The following is an 18198-nucleotide window of genomic DNA, read 5'->3' as shown; positions in this document are numbered from 1 at the left end:
GTCACCCGGGGGAGAGAGGGGGATGAAAAGTGCAAAACTTGAAAAATCCTGGATAATCCAGGAGGAGGCAAGGAAAGCCTCTCTTACCCTTAACAGTCCACATTCATTGGGAGATTAGACTTGTTCCAAAAGACTGAAAAATATGCTTTCAAATTCAGCAGGCGCACTTGTGCATCAACCCATCAGATGCCTGTAAAGTCCACTGTAGTGTTTAAACATGCAGCGGTAACTAATCATTCAGTAATCCCCCCAGGAACCTCCAGAGCGGAGACGCTATCTGTACCTGGGGTCTGCTTTGCCCTTTACTACTTTGATTAGGAGAGACCGTGGAAATATTTAGTGAGTCACTTGAACTTGCTGCCATGTAACAAGACCAAATGTATCCACGTTATTATTCTCAGTGTTTTATGCTAAACCAACATTGTACTACATGGTCAAAGTGGATGAAAGAATTGCTGCTGGTCCTGATCATAGATGGCATCCAGTTTGACAAATTCTTTCTACCGTTTTGAGTTTGGTTTTTTGTTGTAAATAAAATAAGTACTATTTTATATAAATATGCAATCTGTCTAGTACCTACTTTATTTTCCCCCTGTGTTTAGTATATATATATTTTTTTCTACTAATTCAGCAGAGCTTTGGTGCTGTTCTGAGATCTACTTTAACGTACAGCTCTAACTTTTAAAACAAGTTGGGACTGACTGCCCAATCTCACTGTCCCCATGCTATGGATCTGCCATACTACTTACTACAAGAGAGCTGGTGTTCTTTGATTGTCATGGCCTGCTCTGGCTCAGGCGACTCGGGTATATTTCTCCATAGGATGTGATGAAGTAACTGGCCCCACTACTTACTACAGAGCTGTTAGTCTTGTTCAGTGTTCATGGCCTGTCAGGCCCAGATAGTTCATAAAACACTATTTCTCCTTAGGATATGATGGAGAGGTTGGCTATTGCAAACCCAGCAAATGGACAATTCATCTGATGTGAGTAGTGGTACATACTGTAGCTATGGGATGGTAAGCACTGTAAAAAACAAAACAACAAAAAACAAACCTTGACATATTTTACTCACTTACCACTGCTTATTTACTCTAGATCTGTAAGGCTGCCAACGGCAGTTGGGCCAGTTTTTCCAAAGCACTAAACCCGATTCCTGTGACCATCAAATCTTCAAGTGACAGCTTCCAGCAATTTAGGAAGGCTGCAATAGCCAAAGAAGAGAGGGAAAAAGCACTTAAAGCTTTGGAATCAAAGAAAACGCAAGTATACCATGTTTTCAGGGGGAAGACTTTAAAGTATATCTAAAGGTTTCTGTATGACAGCCTAAACGAGTTCCAAATCCAGTTCCATGTTATGTACACTCCTCATAAATTAAGGAAAGGTAATGTTTTTGGCTGAGTAAGCAAGAAATCTAGAATAAAGTGCTGCAAAAGAGGTTGTTAGGAAAGATGTGTATTTTCCTGCTGATTTTGTTTTTGAAGGGCCTTAAGGAGAGGTGAGGTTGGGTTTCCCGCTACTTATGGGTTATAGGCAAATCCTGAGGCTTTGAGATTCTTGGTCCTGGTGAAAATATTTTTCGATTCACCTGAGACCATTTCTTTTAAACCATTATGTACTGTATTACCTTTAAACTATTGCTAGCATATTTAAATAGACCAATAAGAGTTTTTGCATACCCATTCCCCTTCACTATGAAAGCTGTGCGGGATATAAAGCAGATATGGTATTTGTGTATAAGGAAAGATTAAAGTTCAGATAGCGTACTTTAATTTTGATTTCTAGTTCTACTGTAGCAGTGCCCCCATAAAGGCTGCTAATAGACTCTGTACCCCACTAATTACCTTGACTCTGCAGATCCTCCTTTACCTCGGACACCCTGGGTTCCATCATGTCACCAGCTGTGGTAGTAAATAGACGCGCACAATATTAAAGAAACAGTCCAAATGTGTTTATTGTAGTATCAAAACACAAGATACATATGTATTAGGGCTGTTACTGATTAAAATTTTCTTGTTCGATTCATCGTTTTTTTTTTTAATCGATCGACTAATTTAGATTAATTATAATGCACATACAGATCCAACTACTTTTAGCTAATCTCCTTGCATTGCAACTTTGCATCAGTCAGTGGTAAATGTGGTATACACTATATAGAATCACCCAACACTAGTTAGTTTACACAATCCATGACTTAACTTCACAGTTCACACAAATACATTTTAGATTCAAACTGTAGCACTGACGTAAGTAACTTTTTTTTCCCACAGTAGCGTGACAATCCCTCCACCTCTGGTCTAATCACTCTCACCTTATGGCATGGACCCCTGTGCAAACAGGTTGTCATGCAAGAGGGTATCAAAAGGGTTAACACGGACCATAAACTTCTCTCACGTCTCCTTAGATCTCAGCAAGGATGCCAGGTCATGGGTAGAAAGCAAAGATCGAAGTGCTCACCGCTTAAGTATAAGATTTAATTTTTGTGTTCAAACACAAACTACTCGCATAAAGATGATAAAAACACAGCATGTAAAGCCGGCGATCGTGTTAGTTCCGTAGGGCAGCAGCGGGTGATGTCATGCGTAGCTCCTCCCCGTACACATTACGTTCAATCAGAACTTTGATGTCACCGGACTCCTCCCCCCTTCCCTTCGTTAGCAGACAGAGGCACTTGGGGAAGGGGGAGGAGTCCAGTGACGAAACTCCCCGAAGACCCGAAAGCCAGCGAAGAGGTGAGTACCGATCAAAAGAATTTTGATCAATCAAAAAATGAATTGATTCATCGAGGAATGAATCTTTAATTTCCACAGCCCTAATATGTCAACTTTAGCCAATGATAGAAACATTCCTGTATATACCGCCCTTTATCTCAAGCTTATCTCGTAAAAGCAATGTATTGGTGTAAAGTTCCCTTAAAGCGGTCCTCCACCCTGAAGTGGAAGTTCCGCTCATCTGATGCCTCCCCCCCCCCCCTCCGGTGCCACAATCGGCCCCTTTCAGGGGGGAGGGGGTGCAGTTACCTGGATAATCCCATGGCACAGAGGGGACCAGCAGAGACACGCAGCGTGACTCGTGCATGCGCAGTAGGGAACTGGGCAGTGAAACCGCAATGTTTCACTTCCCAATTCCCTGACAGAGGATGGCAGCGGGGGCAGCAGAGAGACGAGCGATTGCTCATCATCTGCCGCCGACATCGCTGGACCCTGGGACAGGTAAGTGTCAATTTATAAAAAGTCAGCAGCTGCAATATTTGTAGCTGCTGGCTTTTAATATTTTTTTTAAAGGTGCAGAACCACTTTAATTGTGAATAAACACAAATATTAACTCAATACAGGGACTTATGTGAACAGGTTGACCGGAGAGTAGACACCAGGCACTATCTTATGTGTCAGATCTCTCCCTTCTGCCTCAACTCACAGGCCAGCAATCCTGCACAATATTGAAAACGGTATAAACAGTATTATATTCATTAAGATGGCTCCCTTTAGCAGTTCAATGCAATTTGAGAAGAGAATTTTATAAAAAGGTGAGAAGGGGTATGCCTTGAAATCCAGATGTCTTCACCTGGGGGTCTCCAGTGCAAAGGGTGCAGCGGAGACCCCTAGGTGCATACCTGCTGTGTGTGCAGTTTGGGCGTTCCAGAGCAGAGGTGTCCGCTTAAATGTTCACCCTGCCTGGTGGCGTACAGTACCTTTTTGGAGGGGAGTCCCCTTGCAGAGGGTGTTGCAGCGATGTTGAAGGCACACAGGATCCTGGCAGCATGCTTCAGCATGTCAAATGGCTGGAAGCCATGTTTGGGAGGTCCAATGTCATCAGGGCAGGCATTTTCCCTTGGTTTGGTTGGTCTCCGGGCGGCGACCATGTTTGTATAGCAGATGACATCACGGCAGCCATTTTTCCTTAGTCTAGTGAGACGCTGGAGCCTCGTGGAGATGCCAGGGCATCTCCTCTTCCTCCCCTCTTTTCCTCTTCCTCCCGGGATTGCTGAAAATGATGCCGACCATTGGTGTTTGCTGGGTCCGAATTGGAGCGCTCTTTCGGCTGCGATGGTGAGTCTTTGGGGGTCCTTGTTTATCTCCCTCTCTGTTGATAGGTACTCTGGCCATTGGGGTTTCCCTTGGTGGTGCCAAAGATTCCTTTTGTACTACAGGGTATGCTATGCTATGGAGCCTTAGGGTCACATCTCACTCACTGGTCCCCTCATGGAGGTGGCAGGTCCCTCGGAACCCCAGTGTTATGGATATGTTTCTTTAAATGCAACTCTATGGTCTATCTCTGTACTTCTTCCTGTATGGTGTTTCTTGTTCCTGCTGGTTTATTCAGTAAACATGGCTTCTGTAGAGTAATGGCTTGTGCTGTCTCATTACATATCTCACATCAAACATGTCAGAAGATTTCTGGATCCATGCTCTTTCTTCATACTTGCTGCTGAGAGCCTGCTAGCCTTGATGTGAGTGTTCTTGGAACTGATTGTGCCTCCTGACAATTGCAATCCTGTCCTGGATGCTGAGTATTTGCAGCAAGGAAAACAGCATCATGGCAGCTAACCGCATTCCACTGCCTGAAGCAATGAGGGCGAGTGGAGATGTCAGCAGTAACTGGGACAATTTCAGAACAGAGTTTGAGGACTACTCCCTAGCCACAGGGTTAAATGAGAAGCCTGCAGCAGTGCAAGCAGCCACACTGAGAAGTAGGTGATGGGCGGTGAATGCCTCCATGTTTACAAGCATAATCTGAACCTCACAGAGGAACAAAAGGGTGACACAAAAACCATTCTGGATGCATTAGAAGCTTTCTTCAGACCCTCTGAAACTGTCATATATGAAAGATATAGATTTGGCTACTGTGAATCAATAGACAGGTTTGACACAGGGCTAAGAGAAAAAGCTGCAAGCTGTGAGTATGGCTCTCTGAGAGATTAACTTATTCATGATAAAATTGTTTTGGGTATCCCCAGTGAAAGCACACGCCGCCATCTATTGAGGAAACATGATTTAGATCTACAAACAGCAATTGACATATGTCGCACTGCAGAACTTACTGACAAACCTATGAAAGCTATGGAGATGGATAAACTGATTGACAATATCAATGCAACCTCTAAATCGCAAAGCTTCAATAACCACCAGCATAAGTTTCATCACAAGGGTCACCTACACAGCTAACCTACACAGCTAACCTGGGAAGAAGCCTGCATCATTCAAGTATTGTGTGCATGTACAAGAGAAAGAAAAGTGTCCTGCATATGGGAAAATCTGTACTGCATGTGGTAAACCAAATCACTTTGCAAGAGTGCGTCTCTCCAGTAAAATGGAAGCAAGAAAGCTGCACACAATTGAGCTAATTTCAGTTCTGGAGGATGCACACCTGCTTAGCACTGATATGCTTTACTCCTCAGAATGCATTGGTGCTGTAAACACAATGGGCAAAAAATTGTAAACCTCAGATTAAACAATATAATCCAACCCTGCCAGCTGGACTCGGGTGCAACGTGTGATGTCATAAGTATATGACAAAATGAAACTGCCACCCAGAGCATCCCTTCAGCATAGTTGCACCAAACTAAAGTTTTATTCAGGGGAACTAATGGAATTATTGGGGCTATTCTAAACAGAATGCAACATACGTGATTGTATACACAAACTGAACTTTGAGATTGTTGACACCGATCCGAAACCAGATATTATCTGGTTCAACATGTGAGCGCCTTGGATCGATGCTGTTCACCATTCCTGCTGAGCTACATAATGTTCATAATCAGCCTGCACAATCTCTGACTAGGCCACTGACAAAACAGCAAATTCTTCACGCCTACAGTGATGTGTTTGAGGGCCCGATGGTCTTTGTTCCAGGAGAGGTTCATTTTGAACTTGAGTCTACCATTCAACCTGTACAATGTGCTCAATGCAACGTGCCTATCACCCTTAAGCCTCAGGTTAAAGCTCAACTAGATAAATATGAAGCTGAAGGACATCTAACTTCAGTATCAGAGCCTACAGATTGGATCAGCAAAATGGTTGTTCTCAGGAAGCCTGAGAAGATCAGAATATGCATTGATCCCAAGCTTCTGAATATGGCCCTGAAATGGTCACACTACTTAATGCAAACACTCGATAATATTTTGGCCAAACTACCTGAAGCACGTATCTTCACACTTGTCGATGCTAGAGATGCCTTTTTACAGTGCACACTGGATGAAAAGAGTAGCTACATGACCACGTTCTGGACTCTCTGGGGCAGCAAGAGATGGCTCAAACTACCATTTGGAGTCTCTGTAGCACCTGAGGTATACTAGTGAAAGGAGCATGAACTATTAGGTGGTCTTCACAGAATTGAGCCACTAGCTGATGACATTCTTATAGTTGGCTGCGGTAATGCAGATGAGGCTGAGCATGACCATGATGAAAAGGTAATAGTGCTACTGGATCATTGTAGGCAGGTGATGCTAAGGCTCAGTGTAAAGAAATGACAGTTCAAGGTAGAAGAAGTCTGTTTCCATGGACATATCCTGTCTTCACAAGGCTTAAAAGCTGACCCAGATAAGATTAAAGCCATTGTGGACATGCCACAGCCTGCTGATGCCAAAGCAGTACAGAGATTTTTTTGGCTTTGTTACATACCTAGCAAAATTCCTGCCACACTTATGAGGTGTGAGCCATTAAGGCGACTTCTGGACAAAGATGCAGTTTGGCACTGGTTTCCCAAGCATGATCAGGCAGTAGAGGATATAAAACGCTTGGTCACCTCTGCTCCAGTGTTGAAATACTATGATGTCGCAAAGCCTGTTACGATACAAAGTGACTCCAAGCCAGGATGTGAAATGTATATTGGCAAAACCCTGAGTAGAGCTACGTCAGATAATGTGGCACCTGGAGGTGAACATGAGCATCGTATAATTTGTCTGCTACAACAGGAACAACATTTCTTTGCTGATATCAATCAAGCGGACTATCTTAATGTCACAAATCAGCGACTACATCAACTCATACAGCACACCAGTGATGCAACTTTACAAATCTATTGTTTTGAGTGGGTAGCCAGATGAAAAAGAGGCAGTACCTGGAATTATAAGGGAATACTGGTCCTTTAGAGATGAGATCGGCATACAAAACGGTATCTTGTACAAAGGTCCAAGGGTCATCGTGTCAGTCACTGAGAGCAGAGATGTTAAGCATACGCTCCAGCCATATTGGTGGTGAAGCATGCTACAGACAATCTCGTGATACTCTTTACTGGCCCAACATGCATGACGAAATCAAAGACTTTGTCAGTAATTGACCCACCTGCAATGAATATGCCCATTTACTACAAAAAGAAACCATGATGTCACATGAGATACCTACACGTCTGTGGCAGATTATCAGTATGGACTTATTCAACTACACAGGCAAGGAATATCTGCTATTAGTCGATCATTATTCACACTTCTGGGAAATGGACCTTCCCGACTTATCCACTGAAGCTACAATTAAGAGGTGCAAGGCTCCGTTTGCACATCATGGCCAACCAGATACAGTGATACCGACAATGGCCCTCAGTTTGCAAGCCTACAATTCCGAAAATTCGCCACTGAATGGGAGTTTGAACATGTTACTTCCTCGCCATGTCATTCACAGGCTAATTGCAAAGCTGAATCAGCTGTAAAGATTGTTAAAAATGTATGCAAGAAAGCACAAAGTGATGGTAAAGACCCATGGAAGGCCAGTTTCCCATAGCTGTGCTGACGGTGGTCCTTGAGTCATTGGTATCCTAGTTGGAAGAAGCGAGTGGACAAAGACGGAGGAGGAAGCATCCCCTGCCTTCCCCTGCTCAGTCTATCTCATCTGATTCTGAGCTTGATGCCGCCAGGGATGTAGCCCGTCCAAGGGTGTTTGTCTCTCCCCCTGACCCGCCTGATAGTGAGGATGAGTCCTCCGCGGTCTCGGCAGTGAGTGAAAAAGCGCTGGTGGCGCACTTGTTACTGTGGTGCGGGAGACTCTAGACATGGAGGATGTGTCCTTTGTTATGCATAAGTCACCTTGCACACCAAAGATGTTTCCTTATCTGCCTTATTTTGATAGGTTTACCTATAAAGAATGGGAACAACCAAAGTCACCCTTTGTGGTCCCCAAATGTTTCTCACTACGCTACCCCTTTGAAGAATAACCTTTTTTTTTTTTTTAAGTGGACTACCCCACCAGTGGTGGACCCTCCTGTTTCCAGGTTGAATAAAGCAACCATGATGCCAGTAGAAGAATCCCTGTCCTTGAAGGACCTGGTTGACATGAAATAGGAGGCTGTGGCACGCAGCATGTTTACTAGGGCTTGTTCAGAATTACAAGCCATCCTGGCCTTAGCCCTGCTGTCTCAGGCCCTGGTGTCTCAGACCCAAACTAAATGGGCCAAGCTTTTGTGCCAGGGTCTGGGTAGTGAGCAGGTTCTCGCTGCTTATGTTGATTTAGCAGACCGGTTGGTCCATGGGCTGCAATATATTTGTGATGCAGTCTTGGATGCAGCTCCTGTGCTATCCAAGCTTTCTGTTTCAGCGGTGGTGATTAGATGTGTGCTGTGGCTCAAGAATTGGTTGACAGACCAATCCTCTAAGAAAGCTCTCGTCGATCTGCCTTTTCAAGGCGACCGCCTGTTTGGGGCTACCATAGATGACCTCGTTAAGGGTGTCACGGGGGTAAAGATAAAGGAAACCGATCATTCAAGTCTTCCCCGGGAAGTTCCAAGCAATCTTGGTCTGGTAAGCCTAGAGCAGGCTTCTCTGGATCCACTGACAACACTCCTTCAGCATGAAGGTCTGCCCTCACCCATTGCTGGGGTTGGGGGACATATTTACTGGTTTCCAGATTCATGGACCTCCTTCATGAGGATCAAGGGGGTCCACAAATTGAACCTTTTTAGGTTACCAAAGTTTGTCCACTTTGGGGGGCCCTGTGTCTCCTTGTACAGGTATAATTTCGTAAAGGTTCGGGTGACGTCCGAATTACCCAACCCCTTTCCGTCCAGGAAATTGGGTTACCTGGGTCTGACTCTGGAGTGAATGCTGACCAGGTTAGTAGTTTTTCTTCTCAAACGTCAGGCCCCTTCAGCAGGTTCAGTGCAACTGGAAGTAACTGAGGCTTGTTGCAATCTTGTGGGTTTTTCTGGTAGATGCCACAGTTACCCTATTGCCACTGCAGGGCCAACACCTTCCTCTTCTGCGGTGCCTGTGAATGACCAAGGGCAAAAGTCTTCTGGTGGCCATAAACATGCCTTGGAAGCTACATCTCAAAGAGGACCAGTTGTACCAAGGGCTGAGCTTCCATCCTGCTTTACAGTAACTGGTTTTAATGGCCTAGCAATTGAAAGCCAGGTACTGAGAGATGGAGGTCTGTCGGGATCAGTAATCCCTACTATGGTGAAGGCAAGGAAGTCAAATTCTACTAAGATATACCATTGTACTTGGAAAGCATACATTTCTTGGTGTGAGTCGATTGGCGTTCATCCTCGATCCTTTTCTGTGGCTAGGATCTAAGCTTTTCTTCAATGGGACATTGAGCAGAAGTTGGCCTTAAATACTATCAAGGGCAAGGTGTCTCACTTAGCAGTCTTCTTTCAGTGACCCCTAGCCACTCACTCTTCGTACATTCATTCAAGGAGTCTGGCATGTGGCTCTGCCTGTACGGTCTCTCTTGCCAACATTTAAATTTGTTACTATCGGTTCTCCAGAAACCTCCATTCGAGAATATTCAGGAGATTCCTTTACCTATGTTGTCCCAGAAGGTGGCATTCTTGGTGGCTATTACCTCAGTCGGCAGGGTTTCGGAGTTGGTGCTTTTTTCCTGTCGTCCCTACTTAGTACTCAATAAGGATAAAGAGGTTCTTTTGTCCCTGTCCGTCATTTCTGCCCAAGGTTGTCTCTGACTTCCATTTGAATGAGGACATTGTGTTGCAGTGCTCGTGTCCCAAACCGGCTCGTCCCAAGGAATGTGCTTTGCATACCTTGGATGTGGTTTGTGCGATTCTGGTGTACCTGGCAGCCACTGAGTCCTTCCGGAGATCAGACTCACTTTTTTTTGTTAAACAGGAATCAAGGAAAGAGCTGGCCGCTTCCTCGGCTACCATCTCCAGATGGATCAGACAGACCGTGACTCAGGCCTATTATATTAAGGGTCAAGTTCCTCCTTTCCCTGTCACGGCGCATTCTTCTAGGGCGCTTAGTACTTCTTGGGTCTTCCGTCTTCAAGAGTCAATATCATAGGTTTGCAAGGCAGGCCACCTGGTCATCCGTGCATACCTTCCCTAAATTCTATAAAGTAAATATTTTGCCATCTGTGGATGCTTCTTTCGGCCATCAGGCTGATGTTCAAAGAGGGGTGTTTTTTCTTCAAATATTTTTTTTTTCAGATGGGTCTCCTGTGACCCAGTTAAGGCTCCTGCATCTTGGTTAGGGCTCCTGTGGTTATTTTGGCCACCCCTCCCTTCTTTGGCACTGCTTTTAGACATCCCAAAGGTCAAGGTTAAGGAGGCGATGTGTCTGTCGAACGAAAGAGAAAATTGAATTTTTGTACTCTCCGTAAAATCCTAAACTGAATACCTAGAGCAGGGAGGGTGTTATATACTGACTGAGGACAGCCCATGGGCATAGCCAGGTGTTTTTGTTCTGCCTAGTCCGCCTCCTGTGGAGGCAATATAACCCAAAGGAAGCGATGTGTCCGTCGAACGAAAGAAATTTATTTTATGGTGAGTACAAAAATCCCATTCTCATCCTCCCTATCATTTGAGGAGAGCCCTTCCTCACAATCCCATTTTTTTCTGATGTGACAATGGCACGTACCCTGACTTTACTAACAGGTTTACGGCCCTTCCTTTTCCTTAAGGCGTTAATTGATTTGGTCATGAGGGCTGCACACCGCTCTTGCAAATCATTACCCCGACCAGCAGTTGAACGACCACACTCGAAGCAACTGCTAGCTTGTCTTTAAATACCTTAACGTCTGCCTCTGCCTTCTCCCTAGTTTGTGATTCAGTATAGATAGCTTGAAGGAAATGCCAATCCACTGTGGACACTGTCCTCTTCTCTGCTTTTCTTAAATCCAACCCCTTAAGGCTAAAATCTACAAAATGATCTGAGACTTTATCACCCCCAACTCATATTCAAGGGAGAAACAAATTCTTTAGCAAGAGGCTCCCACTCATTCTCTGGCCCAGATAGGTAAGCTGCACACTTCCTTCTGGCCACCAGAACCCTCTGCAGCCTTGCTATTCCTAAACAGCTTACGCAGCATTTTTACCTAGCACAAGCTACACAACACACCACAGAAAAAACAGGTCTGCTTCAGTTGAATTATAGCGCAGATTGTGGCACGAGCCCCCAATTGTTTTGCTAGCGTCGAACAAGCAAGGTTACTTTGCAGTATAAGCAAGGAAACTGAGACCACTGCAGTGTGTAAATGTGCTTTTACTAAACAAAAATGCTGTACATACAAAACTATTACAATGTTAGGCATACAAATCACGACTGACCGATATCTAAAGCAAGCTGCCTAGCAAATAAACTATGGTCTGTAACCGTAGAAATTCACTTAAGTTACTTAGCTTCAGTAACTGTGTTTATGATCTCTATTGACAATGAGGCTTCTGGAGATCAGACACCACCTTGTTCGCGGATTACAGATTCTTCCTCCTGCTATGGTGTTAATTCATGTTGAAGTTTCACTATAAGTCTTTACTGCTTCTCTTATTTGGGCTTTTGTTGAGAATGATTACAAACTTGTTTACCTTAACCAACTGGCAACTGTGTACTTGTTACCAATGCAGTCATTTGAGAAGCATCCGCAAACAAACCTGCAGTAACCTAATTGCTATTCTAGAGCCATAGTAATAACTATGTGGGTTATATCGGCATCTCAGGTGCTGGACACTGGTATGCCCCTTAAGGCATGTACTTCCCCCATATAACCCCTCCCATTACTGGGAGTCCTCCGTTTTTTTTTGCCAGTGTCTAAGGTTTTGGGCACGTGTAAGGATGTGTTGTACTGAGCTCCACTGGCAGTAATCCTTGGTGAGAGCTAGGGATGAGCTTCGAGTTGGAGTCGAACTCATGTTCTACTCGAACATTGCCTGTTCGCCTGTTCAGCGAACAGTGAACAATTTGGGCTGTTCGCAGCAAATTCGAAAAGCCGGAACACCCTATACAAGTCTATGGGAGAAATCTAAAGTGCTAATTTTAAAGGGTAATATGCAGGTTACTGTCCTAAAAAAGGTTTGGGGACCCGGGTCCTGCCCCAGGGGACATGGATCAATGCAAAAAAAAGTTTTAAAAACGGCCGTTTTTTCAGGAGCAGTGATTTTAATAATGATTAAAGTGAAACAATAAAAGTGTAATATTCCTTTAAATTTCGTAGCTGGGGGGTATCTATAGTATGCCTGTGAAGGGGCGCATGTTTCTGGTGCTTAGAACTGTCCCTGCACAAAGTGTCATTTGTGCAGGAAAAAGTCTTTTAAAATCACTTGCGGCTATTGTCGGGTCCCGTAATACAGAGAACACTCAATGAGTGTTCTCTGCATTAGCCGACAATTCATTCGTTCATTGATAAAAAAAATAAATAAATAAAAAAAGCGTGGGGGTTCCCCTAAATTCAATTACCAGGCCCTTCAGGTCTGACATGGATATTAAGGGGAACCCCGTGTCAAATTAAAAAAAAAATTGACGTGGGGGTCCCCCTAAATATCCATAACCAGACCCTTCAGGTCTGATATGGATATTAAGGGGAACCCCGCATCAAATTTTAAAAAAAATTGACGTGAGGGTCCCCCTAAAAATCCATATCAGACCCTTTATCCGAGCACGCAACCTGGCAGGCCACAGGAAAAGGGGGGGGGACGAGAGAGCGGCCCCCCTCCCTCCTGAACCGTACCAGGCCACATACCCTCAACATTGGGAGGATGCTTTGGGGGTCTGTGACCCCTCAAAGCACCTTGTCCCCATGTTGATGAGGACAAGGGCCTCATCCTCACAACCCTGGCCGTTGGTTGTGAGGGTCTGCGGGCGGGGGGCTTATCAGAATCTGGAAGCCCCCTTTAACAATGGGACCCCTAGATCCCGGCCCCCCCCTGTTTGAAATGGTAAGGGGGTACAAAAGTACCCCTACCATTTCACAAAGAAAGTGTAAAAATGGTTAAATAAGACAAACACACTTTTGAAAAATTCCTTTATTAAAAATTAAAAAAATTAAAAAAAGATTCCAGCGGTGCTAATCCACTCTTGCTATCCAGCGACGGGTCTCCGGGGTCCAGCGATGGATGATCATATCCAGCGACGGGGGATCTCTCAGTCCAGCGCTGTCCATACATCCTTCTTCTGTCTCCACTCCGGAGACACTGCAGAGATCCCAGCGCTGACGTTTCTTATATTAGGAGGGCGGGGACACCGTCACCTTACCCCGCCCCTCTGACGCTGGAGAGGGAAGCCAGGGGTTCCCCAGTGACGTGTGGGTGACCCCGCCCCCTCTGACGTAACGGAAACCTGCGTTAGTTCTGTTCGCAGGTTCTGGTGCGAACCGAACAGGGGGGTGTTCGGCTCATCCCTAGTGAGAGCCAGCCATCCTGACTGGATCCGTTCTGATGTCTCCGTAATGGACTAAATGAATGGTACCCGGGCCTCGTCATCCGAAGACGCAAGGTTTTGCTTGCAAAGGCTTTGAGAGCTGGGCCCTGGGATCCAGTGCTTTTTGGTAGTAAGGCCAATAAAAGTTTACTGACAGGGTGCTGTCGCAGGTCCAGGATTGCGACCTGAGTGTTCCCCAGTTACTGAAGGTTTCCTTTAAGGTCTCGGAGCCTACCGTGAAGGGTGAAGATTGTTTTTTTGTTTTTTTTTCCACTGATAACACCCTGCTGCAAGGATATCTCTCCTTCCATGTATTGTGTTGTCATGTCTGTGTCACCACTGGAGGCTGTATTGAGCACTCACCATTCTGACACTGGAAACGGCAGAAGCTCCACTCTACTCTCCTCCTAAGCCAGCTCAGACCCTCAGGTAAGAGAAAGGGGGGTCTGATCACTTCCAGGGCCCCCAGATTGGTGTTTTTTATTTGATTTGATGCCAGCCAGCTGCCTTGTTCTTTTTGTGAAGGAAAAAAAGCATGTTTTTTGGCAGGCCGCGGCCGCTCGCTGAAGTGGAGGATTTACCCCCGCGCCATGATGCAGGACACTCGCACAGGAGACTTGGCTTCCTTTTTTGAAAGAGGAAGGGTGGGGTGTATTCCAAGCTGGGGGCATGGCTAATGGTCTCAGACGCGGGCCACACGTGCAGGAAGCATTGTAAAGCCCTGTGAAAGAAGCTGCTGCCTGGCAGTGGAAGGACAGAGCAGAGTGGTTGCTGGTCAGGTTTGGTGACACAGGCATTTCCCCTTTTGACAACATTGTACTGTATAGGTAGGATTAATAGCAGTTATTGTACTGTACTATAGCCTAGCAAGTGAAACATTCTTTTGCTGGTACTACCTCTGCTTTATACTGTAAGCTATGAGTGACAAAGGGACCAGGAACTCCTCTAAGGGTTCTAAGGGGTTAATGGTATACAACAAACTAAAAATCCTTCCAAAAGAATGTCATCCTCCCCAAGAGGTATATATGGCCAGTCAGATGAGCCATCAAGGTTAGAACACTTCTCTCCCAGTACATATCATACAAACAGGTTTTTTTCTACTACTGCTTTCTTCTACTTTAAAAGATTATTGCTATGATGTCTCTCCATAGTAGGACTAAACATAGCAGATTCCCATCTAGTCCCCGGCCCTTTTTTGTTGAGGTGCAGGAGGCTGGGGATCAGGTAGATCTTCCCAAATATGGGAAGATACTTATTTTTCCTCTTCGGAGGATCCTAACAGGGAGGGAGTAGCTGCACAAGTCAGGTGTTTGTCTACTCCCTTAACCCTTTTGTTGCCTGCAGCACAGGCTCTTGAGGTATCTACCTCTAATGAGGTTAATTTGAACCTCTCCCACCTGGGGATGTTTTTTCCTATTCATGCATAGCTTATGTATTCTGAATGGGAACATTTCTATGAAGATATGGGGGGTTCCAGCTATTAATGCTGCAATCGCGTCAGTGAGCAGAGTCTCACATGTCTAGTGGATAATGCACTGATGTTAAAGGCTCCAGCAAGTTAAAGTTGGATTTTTCCTTTAAAAACAGGATGTCTTTTGCAGTTCTTGCTGCAATTGAAGTATCTCAGTCCATTAACCCTTTAACGTCTGCTCCACTAGTTTGGTGGAGCACCTTTTGAGTCACGTTAATGCATTGGAATATGTGGACTCCAAAGGGTTAAGGAACAGGTGTGAGATACCTGAAAATTCTTTCTGATCAGCAGGCCTGGCAAGTGGCTGGTGTATTTGACGCACTGTGTCTCACAGATGCTATGAAGGACTCAATCGTTTAAACCTTATGGCTTAAACTTGGACTAGTACATTCTTACAGAGGTCCGTGGCTGAAATATTGATCAGCCGAAGCACCATGTGAAAACCCTTAGCCAATTTGTGTCACTTCCTGATGTACGGCTATTTAGAATGGATAAGTACATCCAAAAGGGGTAAAGCTCTCTTTACCAGTAAAAGGAGGTTAAACATATCTCCTCTTATCGTGTAGCCTCTCCTATGCCTGGAGCATCTTATTTGTCAGGTTCAGGAGAAAGTTCCCAAGGGCAGCACCAGGATCTTAAGGACAGAGAGCCCATAAAGCAGAATGCTAAGGCCTTCTCATGAAGGAGCACCCCCACTCATTTGGGTGAGGGGAAAGGTCCTGTGGTTCTCAAGGTCTGGCAGGAACAATATTGAGAGCAAAGGGATTTCTGCGTTTTTTTTTTTTTTTTTTCCTTTTCCTCTAGGTAACATCGAGAGTATACAGTTTAGGAGATATTTACCCGAAGACAGCCACCGCTGTCTATGGCGCATGCGCTGCAGACAGCGTCGCGCAGGAGCACTGGGCAGGCCGCAGATCGCGATGATATGCCGCGAGTGTCGGCTCCCATGCGCATGCGTGGGAGTGACGTCATCGCGGCTCCGGTGAATCACAGCACCGGAGCCGCGAGACCCGGAAGTCGCTCCAGGATCCATGGCAGCGGCGAAGAGGAAGACGGAGGACCGCTTCGGGGGCTTCGTTCTCAGGTAAGTTATTCATAATGAGCTAGTATGCTATGCATACTAGATCATTATGCCTTTGCCTTGCAGGGTGTTTTTTTTTTCCCTTTACTTCCTCTTTAAACTTGTAGGAGTAGTTTTCATTCTACTCTGGCTGTTCTGTGAGGCTGCAGGACCTCTGAGCCTCTGTCTGGACAGTGCTGATTGGCCCTGTGCTGATCACATGTACTCTCCCAAGAAAACAATCTTGCTAGCAATACACACCAAACTGAGCATGTGAAGCTTGTCCCCTAGTCTCTGTTCTATCAGGAAATGGATTGGGGACAGTGGTAGAAGGGGAGGATTATAGAACACGGGATAAAACTGGCTTTTTATACAATGCAGAGGACTAACCCCCTACGTTCCACAGTGATTATAATAAGCAAGCTTTGCTGCATATACAGACTGATTTAAATGTTGTGGGTTTAGTAACACTTTAAGTCTGGGGTAGTGAGTATAGGATTGACACATCTTTCCCTAGGGTCAATGTTTGCTAAGCTTTTCTGGTGGGTAGAATCATGAATGAAATTGGTATTTACTATTATGCTTGAATATCAACAATAAAAGCAAGCCATTAATACTTATAACCTGTTCCTGTGTAAGTTGTCTTTTCATACCTGGGCTACCTACATTTGGCTTGGCTGCAAATAGTTACAACTTGTAGGTGCTGTAACAAAGACTATAAAGCTGACTTGTAGAGTATCGATGTGAAAAAATATATTCAAAATTTATATACTCGCGGTAAATAAAAAATGTGAAGATAATGAAAAGATCATTTTCCAAAATATCTTGTAGCTGCTGTATACAAGGTGCTATTCACTTGACAAATAGAGAGAGAGAGAGAGAGAGAGAGAGAGAGAGAGAGATCTCTACCTCCTTGAGAAAGTATTCGGCCCCCTTAAACTTTTCACCCTTTTGCCACATTTCAGGCTTCAAACATAAAGATATAAAATTTACATTTTTTGTGAAGAATCACCAACAAGTGGGACCCAATTGTCAAGTGGAACGAAATCTATTGGATATTTTAAACTTTTTTAGCAAATAAAAAACTGAAAAGTGGTGCGTGCAAAATTATTCGGCCCCTTTACTTTCAGTGCAGCAAACTCACTCCAGAAGTTCAGCGAGGATCTCTGAATGATCCAATGTTGTCCTAAATGACTGATGGTGATAAATAGAATCCACCTGTGTGTAATCAAGTCTCTGTATAAATGCACCTGCTCTGTGATAGTCTCAGAGTTCTGTTGAAAGCGAAGAGAGCATCATGAAGACCAAGGAACACACCAGGCAGGTCTGTAATACTGTTGTGGAGAAGTTTAAAGCCGGATTTAAATACAAAAAGATTTCCCAAGCTTTAAACATCCCAAGGAGCACTGTGTAAGCGATCATTTTGAAATGGAAGGAGTATCAGACCACTGCAAATCTACCAAGACCTGGCCGTCCCTCTAAACTTTCAGCTCAGACAAGGAGAAGACTGATCAGAGATGCAGCCAAGAAGCCCATGATCACTCTGGATGAACTGCAGAGAACTACAGCTGAGGTGGGAGAGTCTGTCCATAGGACAACAATCAGTCGTACACTGCACAAATCTGGCCTTTATGGAAGAGTGGTAAGAAGAAAGCCATTTCTCAAAGATATCCATAAAAAGTCTCGTCTAAAGTTTGCCACAAGCCACCTGGGAGACACCAAACATGTGGAAGAAGGTGCTCTGGTCAAATGAAACCAAAATGGAACTTTTTGCCCACAATGTAAAACGATATGTTTGGCGTAAAAGCAACACAGCTCATCACCCTCAACACACCATCCCCACTGTCAAACATGGTGGTGGCAGCATCATGGTTTGGGCCTGCTTTTCTTCAGCAGGGACAGGGAAGATGGTTAAAATTGAGGGGAAGATGGATGCAGCCAAATACAGGACCATTCTGGATGAAAACCTGTTGGAGTCTGCAAAAGACCTGAAACTGGGACGGAGATTTATCTTCCAACAAGACAATGATCCCAAACATACAGCAAAATCTACAAAGGAATGGTTCACAAATAAACGTATCCAGGTGTTAGA

The 18198-nt window shown here is 44.8% G+C and overlaps 1 protein-coding gene across 1 annotated transcript in view; it reads left to right on the top strand.

The window, feature by feature from the left end:
• The window catches only part of BRDT (bromodomain testis associated), a 273701-nt gene that overhangs the window by 237952 nt on the left and 17551 nt on the right, over window positions 1-18198 (top strand). Inside the window, exon 18 of the mRNA XM_077452924.1 lies at window positions 1098-1261. Coding sequence (XP_077309050.1) covers window positions 1098-1261 — 164 coding nt within the window. The remainder of the gene's footprint in view (window positions 1-1097; window positions 1262-18198) is intronic.

Source organism: Lithobates pipiens, unplaced genomic scaffold (genome assembly GCF_037356315.1).
Source record: "Lithobates pipiens isolate NorthernLeopardFrog02 unplaced genomic scaffold, aLitPip1_a1.2 Scaffold_23, whole genome shotgun sequence".
Taxonomy (NCBI): domain Eukaryota; kingdom Metazoa; phylum Chordata; class Amphibia; order Anura; family Ranidae; genus Lithobates; species Lithobates pipiens.
This window is presented reverse-complemented; position numbering and strand designations above follow the sequence as displayed.